General features: G+C 53.8%; 11 protein-coding genes across 11 annotated transcripts; 5 read left to right on the top strand and 6 right to left on the bottom strand.

The window, feature by feature from the left end:
* Positions 1–166: 166 nt before the first annotated feature.
* Positions 167–1,765, bottom strand: J4E79_010492 (uncharacterized protein; the record flags this gene model as incomplete). The annotated part of the gene is made up of 7 exons (XM_049359329.1): positions 167–253; positions 335–495; positions 566–876; positions 934–1,155; positions 1,227–1,310; positions 1,388–1,572; positions 1,628–1,765. 7 exons carry the CDS (start codon positions 1,763–1,765, stop codon positions 167–169), a joined length of 1,188 nt encoding a protein of 395 aa, XP_049206140.1.
* Positions 1,766–2,961: 1,196 nt separating this feature from the next.
* Positions 2,962–4,577, bottom strand: J4E79_010491 (uncharacterized protein; the record flags this gene model as incomplete). Its single annotated transcript, XM_049359328.1, has 3 exons — positions 2,962–3,623; positions 3,693–3,893; positions 3,944–4,577. The coding sequence occupies 3 exons, from the start codon at positions 4,575–4,577 to the stop codon at positions 2,962–2,964; spliced, it is 1,497 nt and encodes a 498-aa protein (XP_049206139.1).
* Positions 4,578–5,571: 994 nt separating this feature from the next.
* J4E79_010490 (uncharacterized protein) lies at positions 5,572–6,681 on the bottom strand (the record flags this gene model as incomplete). The annotated part of the gene is made up of 2 exons (XM_049359327.1): positions 5,572–6,502; positions 6,551–6,681. 2 exons carry the CDS (start codon positions 6,679–6,681, stop codon positions 5,572–5,574), a joined length of 1,062 nt encoding a protein of 353 aa, XP_049206138.1.
* Positions 6,682–9,126: 2,445 nt separating this feature from the next.
* J4E79_010489 (uncharacterized protein) lies at positions 9,127–9,543 on the top strand (the record flags this gene model as incomplete). The annotated part of the gene is made up of 3 exons (XM_049359326.1): positions 9,127–9,175; positions 9,228–9,317; positions 9,377–9,543. 3 exons carry the CDS (start codon positions 9,127–9,129, stop codon positions 9,541–9,543), a joined length of 306 nt encoding a protein of 101 aa, XP_049206137.1.
* A 422-nt stretch (positions 9,544–9,965) lies between these two features.
* Positions 9,966–10,922, bottom strand: J4E79_010488 (uncharacterized protein; the record flags this gene model as incomplete). Its single annotated transcript, XM_049359325.1, has 1 exon — positions 9,966–10,922. One exon carries the CDS (start codon positions 10,920–10,922, stop codon positions 9,966–9,968), a length of 957 nt encoding a protein of 318 aa, XP_049206136.1.
* A 210-nt stretch (positions 10,923–11,132) lies between these two features.
* On the top strand, positions 11,133–12,340 carry J4E79_010487 (uncharacterized protein; the record flags this gene model as incomplete). Its single annotated transcript, XM_049359324.1, has 2 exons — positions 11,133–11,475; positions 11,526–12,340. The coding sequence occupies 2 exons, from the start codon at positions 11,133–11,135 to the stop codon at positions 12,338–12,340; spliced, it is 1,158 nt and encodes a 385-aa protein (XP_049206135.1).
* A 431-nt stretch (positions 12,341–12,771) lies between these two features.
* On the top strand, positions 12,772–14,688 carry J4E79_010486 (uncharacterized protein; the record flags this gene model as incomplete). The annotated part of the gene is made up of 4 exons (XM_049359323.1): positions 12,772–12,868; positions 13,008–13,625; positions 13,696–14,285; positions 14,350–14,688. 4 exons carry the CDS (start codon positions 12,772–12,774, stop codon positions 14,686–14,688), a joined length of 1,644 nt encoding a protein of 547 aa, XP_049206134.1.
* Positions 14,689–15,476: 788 nt separating this feature from the next.
* Positions 15,477–16,439, top strand: J4E79_010485 (uncharacterized protein; the record flags this gene model as incomplete). The annotated part of the gene is made up of 2 exons (XM_049359322.1): positions 15,477–15,491; positions 15,543–16,439. The coding sequence occupies 2 exons, from the start codon at positions 15,477–15,479 to the stop codon at positions 16,437–16,439; spliced, it is 912 nt and encodes a 303-aa protein (XP_049206133.1).
* A 284-nt stretch (positions 16,440–16,723) lies between these two features.
* On the bottom strand, positions 16,724–17,254 carry J4E79_010484 (uncharacterized protein; the record flags this gene model as incomplete). Its single annotated transcript, XM_049359321.1, has 1 exon — positions 16,724–17,254. The coding sequence occupies one exon, from the start codon at positions 17,252–17,254 to the stop codon at positions 16,724–16,726; it is 531 nt and encodes a 176-aa protein (XP_049206132.1).
* A 793-nt stretch (positions 17,255–18,047) lies between these two features.
* On the bottom strand, positions 18,048–19,415 carry J4E79_010483 (uncharacterized protein; the record flags this gene model as incomplete). The annotated part of the gene is made up of 1 exon (XM_049359320.1): positions 18,048–19,415. The coding sequence occupies one exon, from the start codon at positions 19,413–19,415 to the stop codon at positions 18,048–18,050; it is 1,368 nt and encodes a 455-aa protein (XP_049206131.1).
* Positions 19,416–20,532: 1,117 nt separating this feature from the next.
* RPL24 (60S ribosomal protein L24) lies at positions 20,533–21,339 on the top strand (the record flags this gene model as incomplete). The annotated part of the gene is made up of 3 exons (XM_049359319.1): positions 20,533–20,583; positions 20,726–20,869; positions 21,055–21,339. 3 exons carry the CDS (start codon positions 20,533–20,535, stop codon positions 21,337–21,339), a joined length of 480 nt encoding a protein of 159 aa, XP_049206130.1.
* Positions 21,340–21,362: the final 23 nt, after the last annotated feature.

The following is a 21,362-nucleotide window of genomic DNA, read 5'->3' as shown; positions in this document are numbered from 1 at the left end:
CGTCATCGTTATCATCACCATCATCTACATGTCCCATGCAGGAACAAACATCTCTCCGTCTTCCATGAACCCGAGCTCGCTCAACGCCCGATATCGCCCGTACTTCATCATCCCCACAACTCCCGGCTCAACACCACATCCAGCCATCACAAGACCATCTCTTCATCTACAACTCCATGATCTCCTTGGGAGCTCCCATATAGCTCAAGGGCCCCTTCTTAACCATCAAAGTCATGACCTCATACAGCGTATCCTAGAATGCATCCCGTCAGCGAAAGCCCCAAACAAGCATATACATAATCGAGCCAAGGAGAGTAAGGAAATAGAAACGCACAGCAGCAGCCATAGTGGTTAGTTCGGCGTTGGTGTCGTAAGCGGGTGCGACCTCGACAATGTCGGCGGCGATGAGGTTGATGCCTTCGAGACCGCGGATAATGGTGCGTAGTTCGCGTGTGGTCCAGCCGCCGGTTTCGGGGGTGCCGGTTGCGGGTGCGACTGTGCGTTCATACACGTTAGCTATGCTATCCAATCTATAACGCAACTCTACCAAAGATTAGTAACGTACAAGCAGGATCCAGCGTATCAATATCGATACTCAGATACACGGGCTTCTCCAAGCCGACCCTCTCGCGGATCTTCTTGATAATGCCATCGGTGCCGATCTTGTCCACTTCGCGTGCCTCGACGATTTCGAAACCGCAGTAACCGTCGTTTTCGTAGTCAGAGGGGCCGGATAGGGTCGTGCGGATGCCGGCGTGGATGTTGGTGTCGTTTGCGAGGAGGCCTTCTTGGGCGGCGTGGAAGAAGTAGGTGCCGTGGTTTATGCTGGCTTGTTCGGAGGGTGCGCCGCCGAAGACTTTGGGGCGCCAGGTGTCGCTGGTAGGTGTTAGTGGATATATGATAGGGAGGTGATGAAGAAGGAGTGGGGCTTACAGATGGCTGTCAAAGTGGATGACGGTGATGGGGCCATATTCTCGGTTGATAGAACGGAGAAGAGGGAGTGTGATGGTGTGATCTCCTCCGAGAGTGATCAAACGAGGGAGTGTCTTGCCTGTCTTTGAGGGGCCGGGCTTGTTGGCATGTGTGTGTGGTGGGCGGCTCAACAGAAGGTTGTGGCCTTCCTCGATCTGCTGAAGCGCATACGCGTTGTCGTACCTACACGAGCAAACGAGTTAGCACATCCTAACACCAGCTTCTCAAGCACGTAAAGACGTAAAGTAACTTACGAAGTAACGGGAATGTCACCGCAGTCCACAACTTTAGCCCACGAGTTGAACGGGTTCGCAGCGAGAGGAACGTTGTATCCACCACTAAATCCAATTCTGCGTGAGCCTTTGGATCACGACACAATAAAAGTAAGCATGCGACTGCTTTCAAGGAAACATACTAGAGATTGAGGCGGCGGGAACCTTGTCTGATACCGCTGGGCCCGAAGCGAGCACCAGGGCGGTAGGATGTGCCAGTGTCAAAGGGCGCACCAATGAACGCAATGTCGAACTGCGTGTTGCTAGAGAGACATGGGTGGTATGGAAGGCGGCCGAATGTGGATATGCCGGAGAAGATGGAATCGGCCTGCAGTCACGTAAGTTAGTGTTGTACGGCGTCGTTTCGAGCTGTCGATGCGTACTTGTTTGCCGCCATCACCAGGAAGTGTGTTGTACCACAGTCCCTCGTGAGGACCATTCAAAGGATCCTGGTCATGACCGTGGTCGCCGTGCGCAGCTACCGTAGCCGCGAAGCTCAAAAGCGCGGGAGTGAACCTCATCTTGCTGGAGTCTCAGGATAACAATGGAGTGAAACTGGAGGGGACGAGATGGATGAACAGATCTGGGGACCGCGGAGAGCTCGCAGTAAATAGCTGAAGATATCGAGCGCAACTCTATCAGTGACTTGTTTGACCAGCTCACGTTAGGTAAACTGCTGTTAGGTAAACAACATTTTTTTGGAGCTACCCCTGCTCCATGATGATGTCGTCTGCAGGCATAGCACCGTACTGCCTCCAATCGGTTAGTAGATCCTTGGAGAAGCCACCGGGCTCGATATTGCGTTGACGTAGGTTGTGAACTCGGAGTTGTGTGCTTCGCGGATGGAGTTGGAGAAGTGCTGCAATGAGAATTGGACTGGACTATTCCGCAGTCAACCATGTCTACCTTTTGAATAACCATCTGAATACCGTGATGGTCGCACCAGCTCTTCACCTCATCCGCGTACTCTTGCGCAACTTCATTTCACCGAGAACGACATGCACCAGCCGTTGCTGATCGATGTGGATACCCACCCCGCCATGCACGCATGTACAATGACGGGCGCCACGGTGATAAAACCCGGGGAATCCGACCAGTAACCTTCTCCATAGACGATATGTAACGCTGATATTCAGCAGCCTCGATCCCTGGGTATCGCAGCCTTATCTGAAGCGAGTCAAGACGCGTAGCAAAGTTACGCTAGCTCATGCATGCAAGTGAGCTTTCCGGTGAGGTTGTTACGTAGTCTAGAGCTTTATACCTCTACGTAACGGTCTTTCGTAGCTGTTGTATGGTACGCGGATTGGTTCGATAAGAATTGTGTGATCCGGATGCATCCTTCAAGTGTGATCTCCGTGGCAGGTTAGGCGGTCGATTGATGGGCCGAGGTGCAGCGCATGCACGGTCGCATACATCGTTCACTCACGCGTTTCCAGTACGGGGTTCCATGCCATTGAGGAGAGAACAAGGCGTGGGGTACGCAGCGATCGGGTAGCTGTGCGGAGGTGATGAGGTGATGAGGAGTGAGGTTCGTTCGCGGAGCCAGGATTCAGATACCGGCGGCACTAAAAACGTCTCGCTTAACGTATCGAGTAATTTTTGACACTTCGTGCATTGGTGGCTCCGGGCAGCTATCTATCTCTATTCCGTGCGTCTACACAGTAAGACGCGTTGCTAATACCTCCGAGGTCCGATCGACCTCAATGATGCGAGGCCACTATCTGTGTACCGGCGCTGCTTCATCTGGAGGCACGCCCAGCTCCGCCCTGTCATCCGAATCCATCCGCTCGAAAGCTTTCTTGACTTGGTAGTCCCAGTTACTCCAAGCAACGATCGCCCATTCTGCAAATCCAACAAGATACAGGGCTATGCATTGGCCTACCCATAAGCCGCCAAGTCCCCAGCCGTGGAAAGCAAGCCAAATGCCGAGTGGCAGAGCTCCGCAGTAGTAGCTGACAATGTTTACCGTCGCTCCAATATGCTGTCGACCCATGCCTCTGAGGGCGCCTCCGCAGCTGCCGTTGAGTCCGTCTGCAATTTGGAAAAGCGCAACATAAGGCATTACCTTTGCAGTGAGCTTGATGACCTCGTCGTCGTCGTTGAAGATCTTGGCGTAAAAGTCTTTGACGCCCATAAGGACAGCCAGTACAAGCGCACCGAGCAGCATACTAAGTACCGCAGCCACGTTGGCAGCTCTGGCGGCGCCTTTGGCATTGCGTGCGCCGAGGAGGTTTCCGACACGCGACGAGGTAGCGACACCAACTCCGAAAGGAATGGTGTTCATGACTTGGTCCGTGGTCATGATGACACTTTGCGCGGCGAGTGGTATCGTGCCGAGTTTGCCTGCAACAAGCGCAACGATCTCAAACGCCCACCATTCTGTGCCGACATGTATAACTCCGAGTAAGGCAAGCCGTGAGAAGGTCCAAAGGTTTTGTAGACACTTACGGTCCCAACCGCCCCAGCATTGCCATCCATCGACGAAGCGAGCATATGCGAGCAGCAAAAGAAATGATGCCCAGTATGCGATGCCGGTAGCGAGCGGAGCGCCGAGAAGGCCCATTTGGAAAGTGTACACGAAGAGGTAGTTCAGGCCGGCGCTGAGGGGGGAGGTGATCAATAGGACGTATGTGCCGGGTCTCATGATTTCTAAACATGTGAGTATAGTTTTCTGAATGGCGGCAGAACAAGAACCATACCTTGAGCCTGCATATACTTCTTCAACGCCTCAAAATATACGTATCCGATACCGCCTGGGGCAAGCACCGAGAGGAACCTCGCCGAGTCTCTGGCGATATAGTCCTCCTGGCCGAGCGCTTTGAAGAGCGGCTCGGAGCAGAACCACACGATAGCGATGGGTATGTAGAACAGTAGAAGAACGACGAATGCGCGCTGGAGGATGATACCCAGGTCATGCCGATTCTTGCTTCCGGTAAAACTGGCAGAAGCCAGCGTGTCGATCGCGGTCGTGCCACCAAGAGCGACGAGCCAACCCGTAGCCATTGCGAACATATACGAGAAGGCAGCGGTAGCCAATGCTTCTGGCGAGAGGCGTCCGACGATGAGGACAGATACTGTCTGCAGGGAATTTTGCAACGCGTATGCTACGACCACGGGAAGTGATCCTTTGAACAGTACCCAGAACTCGTGGACGATAAGTTGGGACTTTGATGCAGTGTCATCATCGAGCTCGTGGGTTTCGCCAGTAGACCATTCCTCATGCTGCGAGTCTGGGAGAAGAGATGTTCGCTCATCAGGCGTGGCGTCATCTTGAGTCGACTTCTTGAGGAAGTTCGGCAGCCATGACCGGTACTTATTCGCTTCGTAGCCCATGACGAGAGGTAGATGAATAAAAACGAAGAACGTGTGGAAAGTGAAGAGAATCCCCCAACAACGACGTCTGATATGTAAGACAAAGCTCTTCCACTCCAGCCCCGATACCCACAAGATGAACAAGGCAAAAAGCTTGCAAACCTTACATCACGCATTCTCTGCCCATCCCAAATCAACAGATAGACCCGGCATGACAGCACCTCTGACAATACAACACCCTCCCAAACCGGTGTAACCACGGGCGTATCTACCCTACCATGAGCAGCAAGACCTGCAGCCGCCAACAAACAAAGCAGCATGCATGCCGCCTCTAGCCCTAATCGACGTGTGCAAAGATCGGGGGCGTATCTTCCAGCAGGACAGTGCGCAGCTGTAGCCTTATCGACTTGCATCTGCGCGGTCATTTGACTAAGGCACTTCGGTAAAACGTTTTACGTGAGGCGAGGACGTACTGGACGCGTTCGGATAAGTGTAGGAGAGTGGAGCTGGGAACAACGTTGATGCTATTGTCTGGGCGCGACCGAGCGGAAGCTCGTTGCAAGTGCCGGCCACGCCGAAGCTTCCCCGCAACATCGCGTGCTCGACAGCGAGCGCGCAAGAGAACGCATCCTGCGTGCAGGGTGTCAATAAAGTTGATCGTATGGCTTTCTTCTGTGAGATTTCGTGCGATGCCCGGAAGAGCCCGGTCGAGGTTTCACTGGAAGCTTAGCGAGTGTGCCGTTCATGAGGTGCAGGTCAAACTTTACTTGATTTGGCCCGTGTCCATATAGCCCGGCACATCCACCAACAACGACATCAGGTAAGTTAATGGATAGTATCATTCGGAGATCGATGTTGATGTGTCGTTAAATTCGTAATTACCATTAAACAAAATGATTCTCTTTTCCGACCAAGATGACCACAAACCCGCGAGATCCAGCGCCGAACAACCGAGAAAGTAAAAACAGAAGGGGGTATAAAACATTACTAGAATCAGGAGCGCATGCCAGTCATCCTAAGCTTCTCCAGCCAGCGCAGCGGCGACAAGGATGTCAATGCCACTCGCGTGTGTGCTCGGGTTGCCACTGTCGCTGGGCCCCTGCCACCGATCTATGATAACGCCACCATCAACCCTAGGCTGACTCCTCGCCGCATTCGCATTGCGCATGAAGAATTGTTGGACACCTTCTTGTGGTGCGTTTTCATACAGCGTTGATAGACCGCGAACGTATGCGCCTTTGAACTGCGAGGCGACGGGGTCGAGAGGATAATCAGCGGGCTCGGTAAGGATACCGCTGCCGTCGCTGAGTTTAGAAGTCGACGCCGTAGCGAGCTTGTAGGCCTTTTCGATGTAATCGCCGTTGTTTGTTGCGCGAGCTAATTCCGAGAGACCAGCTAGGACGATGCCTTGGTTGTAAGTGAAGGTTGTTCTGCCGTTGTTCTTGCAGCTTGATGGGTCGATGCCGTCGTTTACTAAGCTGTCGGAGTTGATGATACCGGACTTTTCGAACCAGTCCCACTCCATCTCAGCCCAGTTGGTGTAGTCCTCTTTCATCTGGCCCTCAGCCCGGTTTGCCAGATGGGCAGCAACGGATAAGAAGAGTTCGTTTGAGATGGCGGCAATGTAGTCGCGGTCTTTGGACCACCATAGGCCGCCGCCACACCGATTGCCGTCCCAGCCTGTAGTCATGTCGGCGAAGATGTCTCTGGCTGTGTCGAGGTACTTCATGTCTCCAGTGAGATCGTATGAGGCTATCCAGCCCATGGCCCACCACCCCTCGTCATCGTAGAACTTGTTCTTCCACCCATCTGCCCCGTGCTGTTGGGACGATTTGGCGTATGTGGTGGAGACGATGTTAATGGCGTGCTCCTTGAAGTCGGCATCCTGAATACCGAAGCGCGCGACGGTCTCGATAATGTTGCCAGACTGCCACCATAAGTCGTTCCTGGTAGAGATTAGATTTGGTCAATGTGAGAAGTGGACTGCGACGTACCATAAACCAGTATCAGAATTGTACCATTTTTCTTGTAGAGTCTTTATTGCTGAGAAAGCGTCGTCGGCAAAGTCTGCGTATACAGGCGTACAGTAGAGGAGAGGTATCAACAGCGCTGTGAGGTACTTCATGGTGGATTAAGCAATAGTGACAATAGGGATTACTGAAGTGCTTCGAGCTCAATGAGAGGATGCTGGCTTGATAAGGAAGTGACAACTAACAGAGGCGAACCGCTCTGTGTTTTATGTTTTCCCCAGACGCTGTGACATTGACCGAAGCGACCTCGACTTCGAAAGTTCAGGCAGATGTATCAAGGAACCGGACTGTAGGCTGGCGTGTGAGTTCGATCCTAGTCACGGCAGTGCAGATAACGCCGAGAACTCCAAGAGGATACTGTACACAAGCAAACCTGTTCGACATATCGAATGTACCTATGGCATTCTCTGCCGCATAAAGTCATCCCTGCCATTACTGTGCTTGAGCTATTGTTAGAGCCTGTGGCACAGCTAGCCAGGCGGCCTTGCGGATTGTCAGGCATGGAGACTCATGCGGGCGAGAGCCGTCGACGAGTCAATGACTGTGATAGAGGGCATGTCCATACACCAAACGGTGAGGTTTGGTACTGTGCAGCGGTAAGTAAAATTAGGTTTGTCGGAGCCTGATCGACGCGGACCCTATCATGAAGCGACTACTGTCTAGGAAAGCGCTAGAGCGGATCCGATCTGAAACACGGGGAACAGACGCTGGGTATACCTATTGGTAAGGCAGATATGGGAGATTGAAGGTTGATTGGTTGTATATCTGAAATATCGCCTGTTTGGTTAGGTCGCTTGTGGCACAGGGACCCTTTCGTGGCTTGTGAAGCGTTGACCAGCCTTGCCGACCCTGGGAGTTCGCTCAGGAGCATCGCGTGTAACGGCGAGCCCTTCCTGAGGATATCGCGCGACGCCGACGGCACAGTTGGGAGACGACTCCAAGTCGCGCGGCGAGACTCGAATGCATGCAACCCGTATAAGACAATGGTCGAACGTTGTTGTTGGCTATTGAATGTGGCTGTCAGGCCTCCAGGCAGCTTTCATTGAGCATCCGACGGTCGCACTTCCGACTGCTGACCATGCTGGCATCATGCTGGCGATCGCCTTCATAGGGCGATGTTGGTATCAGCTATAGGAGTACACTATAGCCGGCGTTATCTGAGTTGTGCGCGGGCTCGGCCCAAGGGTGACTGCGGCCGGCCAGGTGAGACCGCAGACCTCGCCGTGCAGACAAGGACCAGTTCTCCGATAGTGATTCGAGGCCGTAGCTGCGGCCGGAAATAGGTCAACCCTTCTCCCGCTTCTTGTTGCTGACTTGCAGTTGTTGTGGTACCAATGGACGCGATGTTGGCGGGACTCAGCCTCGCCACGGATGCTGTGAGATCAGCCAAGGTTCACAGCAGACAGCGCAGCAACGGATAACGGCCCGCTTCTTCTATGTAAGTACATGATCGGAGTTGTGCGCAGGATGTGCACAGCTTCCAATCGCCCAAGCGAAGGCTCGTCACATTGACGATGTTGACGAGATGAAAAGTGGATAGGCTGCGACAGATGTCAAACAAGTTTTCGCTCAGCGGCAAAAGGCCAGAATTAGCAACGCCGTCCACTGTACGCGCTGTACGCGTGAAGTCGATTGCCGCCGTTCAGCCGAACTGCAGAAGTTGGACGTGTTGATGTCTGTAGGATGTTTGCACGCGCAGCGCGTGGTGTGGTGAGTGATGGATTGGGGTTAGTGTGCGATGGTGATGATGCGGGTCACGTGCTGCGCGACTTCCTCGTGCCTCTGAGCTACGTCAGCGGGGTACTGCCCCACTAAACCCTCGCACTGTTCGCGTACCCGATGCTGGCAAACAGCGGCTCGTACTCCGGAGCATGGCTGGGAGCTAGAAGTAGGGCGAGGGAATAGTCTACCGTTTCCAAGAAAGAACTGATGCTAATCCAGCGCTACCAACTATGTCTCTGCTACGCTACCAACTATCCAGTTCAGAAAGCAATTATGGAAGAGGGGCAGCCGCGGCAGCAGATGCCCCTCTATCCAAGTTGTACAGCGTATCTCACTCATAGCGGGGCAGTGTTCGTCCCGCGGCAGAAGATCTGGAACCCGTACCCACCTTGAGCCGTGGCCAGATGACGCGAATGCCATGCAAAGGCGCCAGATTACCATCAATCACATATAGCGGAAGTGCTGATCTACCTATCGTGGCGGGCTGTGGCGTCTGCAAACTGGTATACATCCTGGCAGGAACCCCTGTAGACCCTGCCAACCGTACATGTGAAGGAGCAAGTAACAGGGCCCACTGAGTACACGGTACGACTGCTGCTGCCCTCTCTCACCCACACCCTTTGCGGCTACGGTGCCTGCCTCGCAAGGCATGACGTACGGGTTTCGTAGCACGTCACTGCAGCCTGGACGACGCTGAAGGGTAGTATATAAGACTGCTTCTGCTTCCCTTTGCTCGAACCTTCATCACACTCAACTCCAATCAACTCAACTACAACTACCACTTTCAACCCTCAACCAACCAACCACCAACTACCAACATGTCTGACAACCTCCGCAAGGGTCTCGGCGAGCAAGCCTACGAGAAGAGTAAGCTTACTGTCTTCGCTCAACTTCAGTGCACCATCTGACAGTGTCTCAGTGACCCCCGACTCCCAGAAGTCCACCACCGAGAAGGCCAGCGAGAGCCTCACTGGTGCTGGTGACCGCGTTGCCGGTATGGTCCAGCCTGGTACGTCTCTTCCACTGCTCACCACTTACCACCCGGCCATAAACTAACATACAAACCAGAGGGCCAGAAGTCCACCGGACAGAAGCTCGGTGACGCCACCCGCTCAGGCGGCGACGACGCCTCCGCCCAGGGCCAGGGTGTCATGAAGCAAGCTCAAGACGCTCTCGGCAACGCTGGTCAGAGCATCTCCGACACCCTCTCCGGCGCCACTGGCCAGAAGAAGTAAAGCACTCGCTTCCTTCTTGCTGTTGCCTGGTAGCCACGATACACAACCCTCCTCTTACGACCATGAAGACCTGAGAATGGACGAACATGATACTGCGATGGATGGAACATACCCTTTCGGCGTGAAAGCCGCATATCTATATACCCTACCATGAATGAAATAACAATGATCAACAATCTGTCTTCTGCTGTGACTTGCCTTCACTTCTCCTTTGATCTTCAGCCACAGCTTCAACTACACACCAATTGCCCTGCTGCTTACTCTCCGCGAAGTAATTAGGATTCCCACCGCCTAATGGTAGCACTCACCTTGTCGCCCAATGCTGCACTTTCACAACTACCAGCGGGATGTGGAATCTGGGAACAAAGACCGGACGTTTGAAGGTATAACTCGTGCATGATGCACTTACTACTAATAGCATGCTATAGATCTTCATCTTCCACCTCCTCCATCTGCACATGCCTGAGTGTATTCTCCGCCGTCTTGGCCTCGTCAGATATACCCTCCATCTGCCCCTTGGCCTCAGCAGCCATCATCTTGTACTCTGCTTCCTGCACCGCAGCCTCAGCAACTTGCTCCGCCATGTCACCCACCGACGTGTTCTGTAACCTCAAGAAAGCATCCAGCTCCTCATCCTCAGCTGTTCGTGGAACCTTCTCAGCGCCTTCCTCCGTGTCATCCTTCTTCTTCCCTTCATTCATATACCCTCCTTCCCGCAACTTGTCAAACTCGTCGGGTTCGAGTAACCGGCCCTCGCCCTTTGCCAGCTTGACCTTCTGCGCCACAGACGCAGGCATGAATCTTGTTGCTTCCTTGCGCAGATCGCGGACCTGGGGCGCGGCTTCGTAAACGATGGTGGGTTTCTTGGGTTCGGCGGGCGCGGCGGCTTCGTCTTGCGGGTCTTGAGGCAGGTATTTCCGTGGTATGGGCGGCGGTGTGTCGCGCGGCATGGGGATGCGCTTTACGTCGTCGTCCGTGTCGCTGCTGTCGTCGTCTTTACGCTGTCCGTCACGCGATCGCTTGCCGAGGACACCGCCGCCTCTGCCTCCCCGGTCGCCTCCCCGTCCTCTGTCCTCGTTGTTGAATTGTCGCTCTGGCTTGAAGACAGGCGCTTTGTCGCCGAGTGCAGCGCGCGCCTTGTTGACGGCGGCGAGATCCTTCTCCAACTCCTGTAGCCGTTGTCGCTCATGTGGCCGTATTGAGCCGCTCTGGTCGAGTTCTTTGAGGTTGTCAATGTCGCGTTGTATGCGGTTGGGGTTTCGGCGCGCGAGTTTCTCGTTGCGCTGCGTCTGGAGGTTGGCCTTTTGCTTGCGGATCTGCTTCTGCTTCTCGGCCTTTTTGGCTTCTTGCACGGGGTTGTAGTTCTTCTCTTTTGCCATCTTGGCGGTCGAAGATGTAATCGGGTATGAAGGAGGTTTGTGAGGTTGTTGGTCGACCGCGCTGTATGGAAATTGAGATTCTGGGGACTGACGTAGGTCCGTGCTTGAGCCGCGGCACGTCGCGAATGGGGTCTGCGATGGCACTCGAACTTCTTCAGCGACGCCAATTCTTGTCAGCTCTCGCCACCACGAGAGCGGAACATCGGTGCCATGTTCATTCCCAGAGCGCTCAGGCTCAAGGGCGTCCGCGAGAAGCCGCGGCCCAAGCCTGCCCAAGCTCCCTCTGAAGCGCCTGCTGATGGCGACCAAGACGATGCGCTGGTCGAGGCGATGCAGAAGACAAGAACCAGCTCACCTACTGACCAGCCAGAACAGACTGACCTCAAAGCCACCAAGCCTGGTCCCAGATTTACCACCAAGCCCGTCACACTAGAGTACATTGGTCAGCTTGCTGCTGGCATCGAGCTCATCTTCACCGACTATGCCCACCAGGAAAAGCAGCGCGCCAGGTGGCTGCAGGACCGTTACAGAACCGTCGATGGCGAGGAGAATTGTATACATGCCCAAGTCTATGTCCTCCCCCATAACTGACTTGCTATACAGACATTCACCTCACCGCCATACTCGAACACATCAACATCTCCTCCCTGAAGCCCGAAGCCTCTCAGATCCTCCTTCAGCAAGCACTCCGCGACTACCCCTCTAAGATGCTAGAGCTCTCGAGCAATGGCTACCATGTTCGCCGCAAGCCTTCTTCGTACCCTCCTAAATACCTACCCCACAACTCGTTCGAAGTCACCGATGACGACGGCCTAGCATTCTGGGACCAGCGCACAATCTACGTCGAGCCACATCTACGCAACATCTGTCCTACGCCAGCAAAGGTCGCATACTGGCTTGCAAAGCATGGCGAATTGCGGCCCAAGTGGCTACCGATACAAGCAGTACATGCACTGTGGAACAGCTGCGCGTTCGTTGTCCTCAGCGGAAGCGTAATACACGAAGATGTTTGGAACAAGTGGAGAGCAGCAGACAAGCCTGAGAATTGGAAGATAATGACCAAGGTTGAGCATACCAAACGCACCGCTGAATACGTTGCGTTGCTCAAGACAGAGAACCCTAGGGGTATGCGCAAGAATATGGTCGACGAGAGCGAGCTGCCTCCAATCGCACGACCAGCAGTGCTTCCGATGGCGTATACAACCAAGACTCCTGGCAAAAAGACCGCTCAGGTTCCTCCGCGAAAGCCAGAAGAAGTACCCATAGAGATCACTGCGGCTGCAGAGGAACCACCCGTCAAGCACAAGCGGAAGAGACGAAAACCAAAGAAAGCCAACAAACCCGCTGGTGGAGATGACGCCGATGGGGATGATGCTGAAGCTGCCCATGATGAGCCGAGTGCAAAGCGCAGAGGTTGAAAGACCACGTTCTTCTGAGGACCTACCCACGCTCACGGCGCGAGGACTCGCAAATCGCGAGCAAGCCTTGAAAACCTCCACCAGCGATCTGATAAGTCAAGATTGAACAGCCTCACGATGGCGCTCAGTAGCACGGCTGCTGTTGATTACCCCGACTTACCCCGCTTACTCGCTAGTACTGACATACCAGGCTTGCCGAAGCCACAGATGGATCGACAGCCAATCCAGACTGGAACGAGGGAGCCGAGGAAACGCGTCGCTATGAGAGGGCGATTGTGCGGCTACTCTAGCTAGAGTATATATAACCGAATACACGAGAACAACGTCTTGTGGTACCATTGACCGTAGTGGCTATTTCTGCTTCGTTCACCAGGCTTTGCCATTTGAATTCGCATACATTCTGTTTGCATAAGAAGGAGCATCGCGGTAATATGGCTACCGTTGTAGACAAGACGGCTGATGGAATCATCTATCGCTCCGAGAAAAGCTACCCGATACCTGACCTCGATGTACTAACGCTTCTGTTCGGTACGCTCACCACACCAAAAGCACCTAACACCACCCCAACAACCTCCTCAACTAACAACACATCCTCTCATAGACTCCGAACACAGCCTAGCCAAACCAGACACCCCCCTCCATGTCTCAGCCGCAGATCCAAGTCTAGTCCTAACCACATCACGCTCCCGCCACCTGACCCAAGCCACCTCAGCCGCCCTCCGCAAACACTTTGGCATCGGCGCCCATGGCCCAGGAAAAGATGTATGCTCCGTTATCTCAACCGGCCACTACCTCCTCCCCGTTCTCGCGTATGGAATCATCGGCGCAGGCGGTATCTTCTCCGCCGCCTCCGCGGCAAGCACAGCCAGCGAACTAGCCAAGCAACTACAAGGTGCCAGCTCGAAGGTTCTTGTGACTTGTCAAGCTACCCTGGAGACTACGATCAGGGCTGCAGAGGACGCTGGGTGGGGTCATGGTGGAGGCGGGCGCGTACTGCTTATGAGTGAGGGGAGAGAATGGACGTTGAAGGTTGTTGGGGAAGATGGGAGGCCGGGGAAGGACATCATTGATGAAGGAGATTTACTGCCGTGGACGCGGATCACGAATAGGAAAGAGCTGGACGAGAGTCTGATAGTACTGATCTATAGCTCTGGGACGACTGGGCTACCCAAGGGCGTAAAGCTTTCACACCGTAATATCGTGAGCCAGACTGTTAGTACGGGGGATATGATGAAAGCGTGGGTGAAAGAGAAACGCCCGGGTTTCGAATACCGGACAATCGCCCGTAAGTTATACTTCCTTATACGATATTGCAATTTGAGATAGATGTACGCTGACATCCCATCCCCCACCAGACCTCCCCACCGCGCACATAGCCGGCGTACAAGGCTACCTGATAAACCCCTTCTACCTGGCTGGAACCGTATACTGGATGCCGCGCTTCGACTTCCCATCCTTCCTCACCTACAACGCCCGCTACCGCATAACCTTCTTCTTCACCGTTCCCCCCATCCTTTTGCTAATCGCCAAATCCCCCTTGGCAACCACGCAATTCGCTACCCTAGAATTCTGTGTCTCGGGAGCCGCGCCACTGGGAAGAGATCTTCAGTATGCGGCAAGCCAGAAACTTGGGGGTGAGGAGTGTTTTGTGGATCAGACGTGGGGCTTGAGTGAGACGACGGGGAGTGCGACGATTATGACGCCCGGGAAAAGGGATGATACGGGGAGTGTGGCTATGTTGTTGCCGAATATGCGGGCTAGGCTTGTTGATGATGTTGGTAAAGACGTTGAGTTAGGGACTCCGGGGGAAGTGCTGGTGAAAGGGCCGGTGGTGTGTAAGGGGTACTACCAGAATCAGGACGCTGACAAAGAGGCTTTCAATCCGGATGGCTGGTTTCACACGGGTGATATCGCGGAGTTTAGGAATGGGATGTTCTATATCGTTGTAAGTCGTGGCCGGACGAAATGCATGTGGGACATATGCTGACTTCGCACGTCTACCTCTGCAGGATAGGAAGAAGGAGTTGATTAAGTACAAGGGCCTACAAGTTGCGCCGGCTGAGTTGGAAGCCATGCTGCTCAGTCATCCGCTGGTCCTGGATGCTGCAGTTATTGGTGTGTCGACGGATGATGGGACGAATGAGGTGCCGAGAGCATACGTAGTCGCTGATAAGAGTAAGATTGGAGAGAAAGACATTGTCGAATTCGTCAAGGGGAAGGTTGCCGGGCATAAACAGTTGAGGGGAGGTGTTGTATTCCTAGACGAGGTCCCGAAAAGTCCCGCGGGGAAGATACTTAGAAAGGATCTGAGGGCTCTGGCTGCGAGGGAGAGGGGTGCGAAGCTGTAAGAAAGGAAACTCTTTGACCAGATGGAGCCGATATCAAGCCCAAGCCTCAGTCAACAGCGCACTTCATGTTTTGCTGTAAGACAGGGTTGAAGAATACATCGTAGTTTTGAGGGTACAGTACCCAGGTGGTACTGCGGAATAGCGAATACCTTCCGAGGCCATCGCCGACTTCATGAAATGCAAAAACTTCCCCCTCGATCACCGAATGTCACTCAAGCTTTGGAATTGAATTGTTTTTGACGCTCGCCTGAACATTGCCGTGCGATGCAGGTGTGCCCCGCGGGCAAAGACACGTTCCAAGGCCGCGGGAAGCCCGTCCCCGGCATTCCGAGGACCCTTGTTTACCGACAGCTGCGGGTTGATCACCTACACGTTCGGCGATCAGCTTCTCTCAAGACTTCCTGCTTCGATCCTGATCATCGCAATTCAAACAACCATCATAGCGCTGATCGGCTATACTATAGGCGTGGTTGCTACAGGTGTAACAGCTGCTCTTGTACCATGCACCTCTCCAGCCAACCGAACGCCTGCCTTCCGTAACGCGGACGATGCTCCGCGCCTATCAACACAGACTGGCCGTGTGTATCCACTTTCAGAAAGGGATGCCTCATAGCGTACTTCGACTGGTCCGGCACAGGTCACCAGCTGCCTTAACGAGGCATACACGTGGGATTAGTAGGACTGACCGTGGTACCGCCGGGTATGACATCACTAGAAGGAAACACCGTGTACCTTTGTCTCATCCCACCAGCCTAGGCTCACCACGTCTCGCTCCACCGATCAGAACAATGGCTCGCATAGCGGTATTTGCTCATAATGATTTCATTTTTCCTCTAATTAACATTCTGTTCTAGCAACAAAACCAAAGGATTCAGGACATCCTCCCAACCCTCCAGAACGAGGCAGATCAAATCGACCAGATTGCAAAGATAAGAGGATGGTTCCGTCCAAAAGAAGACAGCGTGTACTACCCGTTGATCCAAGACTACCTCAGCGAGAAGATCGACGTGAAAGAAGCGACGGCGCGCATCCTCGGACCGATTGATGAAAAGATCAAGGAGGCCAAACTCGACGATGTCGACTTCATGGACCTATGGACCAGCATCATTCACTCAGCAAGACGATCAACATTCCGCGACGGCGCCCGAACGCAGCACCACCAACTCATCGAGTTACTCGCCGCATTCAAGGAGCACTCAATACCGGACAACAAGGAGTATGACTACCTCTACAAGGATATGACCGACTTTGGCATGGCCTGTCGAGAGGCCTTCAACGACGCGCCAGCCGCTCACGAAGGCTTCATCGAGACGGAGGTGCAAGCTTGGACGAACATGAACTATTTCTTCGCCTTTGTAGCAAGGGAACATATCTATGATCTCTCCATGTACGCCATCTTCGCGCTACGGGAAGCTCTCGAGACACCTCCCGTCGACGAACCGATGTCGACGGCCAACCAAAAATACGACGCAAACGTTCCCGCAGCTGCAGCTTGGATAATAGCCTACGGCCACGACCTCTTCCGCATGGAAAAAGATCTCACACCCACCGACAAAAAGCAAGGCAACCCAGGGCGCGGCGGCGAACTCTGGAAAGGCAAAAGCGAGTTCAGCAAAGAAAGATGGGCGCTCTGGAAGGAACGGTTCGCGGCGATTGCGGAGATGGAGGGGGTCAAGGAACGAACGAGGCTCGATGCCAAGGATGCGATAGAGGCCATGGAGAGGAGCCAGACGTATGAGCTCATGAGGTAACTTCCTCCAAGTCTGACGTGCTGATGTGCATTTGCCAGATTCATGTTTGCGGAGGAAGTGGTGCGCAATGGAGATTTGCAGCGCCTTGGAGGAGGGTTCCCACAATCGTTTGAGCGGGGGCCTAAGCGCCAGAAGAGAGAGGATAGTGGGAATGGATGCTGAGCACGGATGTGTCGTTATCACAGTATGAGTCGAGGCGCGGTATGGAATATGACTTCAGGGTCACAGTATCTTCGCTAGCGACCTAAACATCGAATACAGTCCTCTACGGCTACCCCACGGGCCTATGCCTTCGTACTCGCCCCCAAAGCCTCCACTCCCGCATTCGCAACACTCAAATCCTGCTCTACACTCCCTCCACTAACACCCACACCTCCAATCAACTTTCCCTCAAGGTAAATCGGTATCCCGCCCCCAAAAGCAATCAACCCCCCATTCGTATTCTGCACATCATAAAGCGGCGCACCAGGCTGCACCGCCGCATACAAATCCGCACTAGCATACAACCCATTGAACAGCACAGCCGTCCTAGCCTTCTTCTGCGAGATATCGATGGAGCCGACGAATGCGTTGTCCATGCGGTGGAAAGCGACGAGTAGGCCTGAGGGATCTACGATGGCGATGTTTTCGGGGATCTGGAGGGATGTGGCGTTGGTGATGGCGGCGGAGATGACGGTTTGGGCTTGCGAGGCGGAGATGACGTAGCGTTGGGAGGGTGTGGTGCCCATGCCGTTTGTGGTGTTCATTGTTGCGGCGGCGGAGGTGAGGGTGAGGAGGCTGAGGGTTGTGCTCAGGAGGGTGGACAGGAGGCGCATTTCAGTTGTGGGTAGGGGTGTTAAGACAGGCTTTGTCGATAGTGATGTTTAATTTTTCGATCGTCCCTGATGGAGGTTTTGGAGATGTGGGTAGGTGGGTAGGACGCGTGTAGAAACGGTCGACTAATAGGTAAATTTGAGATTCGTGTTGTAATATCTTCTTGTCTGCCGTCCCGTCCATTCATTACATATTGTGCTTATATAGGTACCCGATTTGGCTCTCCCCTCCGACCTAGAACATGTCTAATGCCTTCTCCACTTCTGCATCTTCGTCTGCAGGTACGAGCCGAACCTCGGTCGTAGATCAGGCCTTCCATTCAGCTCCCAGGAAATTTCTTCAGCCGCAGCTCAGCTTTGTACAAAAGTATCGATTGCTGACAATGGCGCATCCTAGCTGCCAGAATGGCGGCGGTCTAGTCCACCGGAGGCAAAAGATTTCAGGGTGTAGTGTGCGGGGGCATGAACTCAAGTCGTGGGTCGTTTCCGCTTGTTAGACCTGTTTGGGCTTGGTGGTTGAAGATGGCGGCCGGCCCGGGCGGTTTAGTGTCGGATGGCAGGGACCGATCCGATGCTCTTCTCCCTCACTGTGGTTGCGCGGCTGCGACGACTTGACTCGCATTGTGCGACGTGGGTCTTTATACTAATAGTGAATGATAGTGGCGTGAGATGGGCGGGCGAGGTATTTGATTTCTTCCATGACAGTTGTGGAACGTCCCGGGAATAAGAATAAGACCTTCCAAATTTGATGCACCAAAGTAGTGCACCTCTCGCTGCGACGGACATGTCGAAATGATTACTCCTCGTACGAGCAGTGCACGTCGGTGACATGACGTGCCAGCCGCTCATCTGGCGTCTCTCCCGCTGGCATGTGCTCGATACGTACGCGACATAGCCGGCATTCTGGTCTCTTTTTGCGCTTCTCTTCCATGAACTCAATCCACGCGTGTCGGATCTCATCATCTATTCTCTCTCTCGCCTCCTCATCTTCAATCAATGACAAGAGTACGCCAGTCTTCTCTTTCATGTTCTCAAACTCCGCGGCCTCTTTCGGTCCAATCTTGACCCATTCGCTGCATATCTGGTTCTGCACAGGGGCGACTTTGAAGCGCTTGAGATCGCCCGTCATAATGGTCGCGAAATGAGTTGCGAGTTCTGAGGCATAGCGCACGAGGTGGGATTGTAGCTGTTCTCCCGTCTCCCAAAACAGATTGTGGCTGACCCACAGATCCATGTGCTTGATGCGGTACATGAATTGTGCGGCGGTTGCTAAAGAGAAACTACACGACGTTGATGTCTCGGTACAGAATATCATGTGGGACCAGTATGGTGGGAGCAGGAGGGTCTGTCCTGGCTTCTGAATGATTGCAATGCCGTGTTGTAATTGCGAAAGAATGTCCAAGGGAACATGTGAGGTGTTGCTGTCATGCATACCCTCGTATGCTTTGCGGAGAAGGCCTAGATTAGCTTGCAGCGGAGGAAAGGTGAACCACACTTTCGTGCCGGTCAACAGCGTCGTGGAGAAGTGGTGTTCATAGTACTCCAACTCGAATACCTCGCCTGATGGAGCAACGGTCATCTGAAAGTCTGACTGACCTAGCATACCTTCTCCTTCCCATCCAGCCATCCAGCGCCTCTTCTGGTTGAAGGTAGGCGACTGCATATGGACAACCGCGCCAGGCTCTGAGTACCTCGGGTTACCGATGTTGTCGAGCAAGTGCATGACTGCATTTGCATCGTCTTCAGGCGAGCCACGCGAAGGTGCAAAATGGAAGTGATTCTCACCTCCAATGTCGCTTTTGATCGCTTTCTCGACTGCCGCAGGGCTGGGTAGCGATGTGAAAGTGAATGGCAACTCTCCGTTAAGGTTCGGCGTGTCCCACTGAGATGGACCAAATACACCATCTCTTTCCTTGCGGAAGTGTCTTAGCTCGTCCTCGTTCAATGGATGGATACGGCCACCTTGAGCCGTGTCGAAGGCGAAGGCCACTCGGTGATCAGATTGATGGCGTTCAAGCTCGGCCATGACATCTACCAGATCTTGATCGTGTAGAGTAGGGGTAGATATGGCTGCGTTCGCTCGTGCAGACCGTGGCGTCGATGCAGTGACGAGACGATGCGTTGTCGGGTCAAACGTTGTATCGCCATGCTCTCGTAACTGCATACCGGAACCGGCGGACGCAACCGATACTTTGTGTGATGAAGGATCCATGACACGTAACATTGGGAAGAACTTTCTTGTTGCTGATATTGCTGAAGTTTTATATGTACTCGGTGATTGGAACAATATCGGGCTGTAAGTTCATGAGTATTCCAGGCCTTACAAGACAAACGGAGAGCCCACGGTGGAATCAGTACCGAATATTCTTCGCGAGCTGTTTCACTCATTTCTCTGCTAAACTTGCGGTGTAGTGGCTAGGACGTTGATGGCTGCTTCAATGACCTTCTGATGGTCTTACCGCCCACTGTGTTGCGGTCTGACGAATCCGGTAGTGACGAACCTTCTCGAGCTGTTTTGACGGTGGCCCTTGCTATACACATTAGCTTTATCACCTAGATCACATCAGCATGAAAGTATGCGAGTGCCTTCCGGATGTACCAAGATGCCAAAAATGACGTAGAAATCATGGCGTGTGGGTGGGGCGGACAGAGTGAAGGATGGATTAGGCATCAACACAAACGCCGTGAACGATGCCGTCATAGGCTCTTCTACTATCGCGCTGAAGGTGTATCACCAGGTTCTTCGTCGATATGTAGGGTCATAATCTAGGTGATGTTCAGTCCGCGCTGGTCGAAGTGGAAGGACCGCAGTAGCCTGAGCATCTTCATATCCAGTGGTAGAGAGAGACGTGGGCAAGGCATCTGCGGAACTATCGGACGATATCGGGCTATTCGGTAACAGGTTCGCCGATGAAGAAAGAGAATGCATTCGCTTGTGGTGAGTGATTACTGTGGAGGCAGTCGTAGGGGTGGATGCGGTAAGAGAGGTCGATGTCAAGCTGTTGTACGAACGCGAGAAAACTATGCGCAGACGCCTAGACATCGTAGGTACCATTGAGCGCACTGTGATGAAAAACTAATGTCGCGTTGGAGTTGCATCGCGGTGTGTGGGTGGGTGAAAGGCGTTTGGTGAGGCGCACACCAGCCACCGCGCCAGCGCCAAGAGACTAGCCTGCCCAGGCTTAGCCCGCCCACAGGTCTCTTCCGGAGTTGCAATATTGAATTCGCGACCGACGACAACCCCACGACTAACACACAGGTATCACGCCAACACCGCCAACATGCGTACCTACGACGATTCCTTCAGCGGTCAAAAGATCTACCCGGGCAAGGTGCGTTACATTGCCCCTCCACGTCCCGCCGCTCGCCCCTCAGACGTCGAAATCCCGCCATCGCGACGGCGACAACGCGAACACCTGGCGGACGGGGATGGAACACTACAATGGGTCGGACATTCGCTGATGGCATAAACAGGGCAAGCTCTACATCCGTGGTGACAGCAAGATCTTCCGCTTCCAGAACGGAAAGACCGAGTCCCTTTTCCTCCAGCGCAAGAACCCTCGCAAGATTCACTGGACCACTCTCTACCGAAGGGCGCACAAGAAGGGTATCTCTGAGGTTAGTCGCGCGAACTCATATACACGCCGCTGGGACATGTTCGAGAGACAGTGAACTATGACATCAGTCTGTACTGCGGACAGACTTGGGCATGGCAAACATCCTCAGCGGCGATGTTGCTCTCATCGCAACATGCATCTCCATCCCCTCATTGCGGACTGCGCTAACCACCATCTCTCCAACAGGAAGTCGCCAAGAAGCGTACCCGCCGCACAGTCAAGCACCAGCGTGCCATCGTCGGTGCCTCGCTCGACGTAATCAAGGAGCGCCGCAGCCAACGTCCCGAGGCCCGTACCGCCGCCCGCACCGCTGCCATCAAGGAGGGCAAGGAGAAGAAGGCCGCCGCCGAGTCAGCGAAGAAGGCTGAGAAGGCCAAGAACGCCGCCGCGTCCGCACGAGGCAACGCCGCCAAGGTCAGCAAGCAGGGTGCCAAGGGTGCCGCACCAAAGGTGCAGGCGAGGACTCGTTAAGCTGGGTTCGATATGGCGTGCAT

This window comes from Alternaria viburni, assembly GCF_023758015.1.
Source record: "Alternaria viburni strain BMP 2772 chromosome Unknown scaffold_31, whole genome shotgun sequence".
Lineage (NCBI taxonomy): Eukaryota > Fungi > Ascomycota > Dothideomycetes > Pleosporales > Pleosporaceae > Alternaria > Alternaria viburni.
The sequence above is the reverse complement of the archived record's forward strand: the minus strand, read 5'-3'. Positions and strand labels throughout refer to the sequence as shown.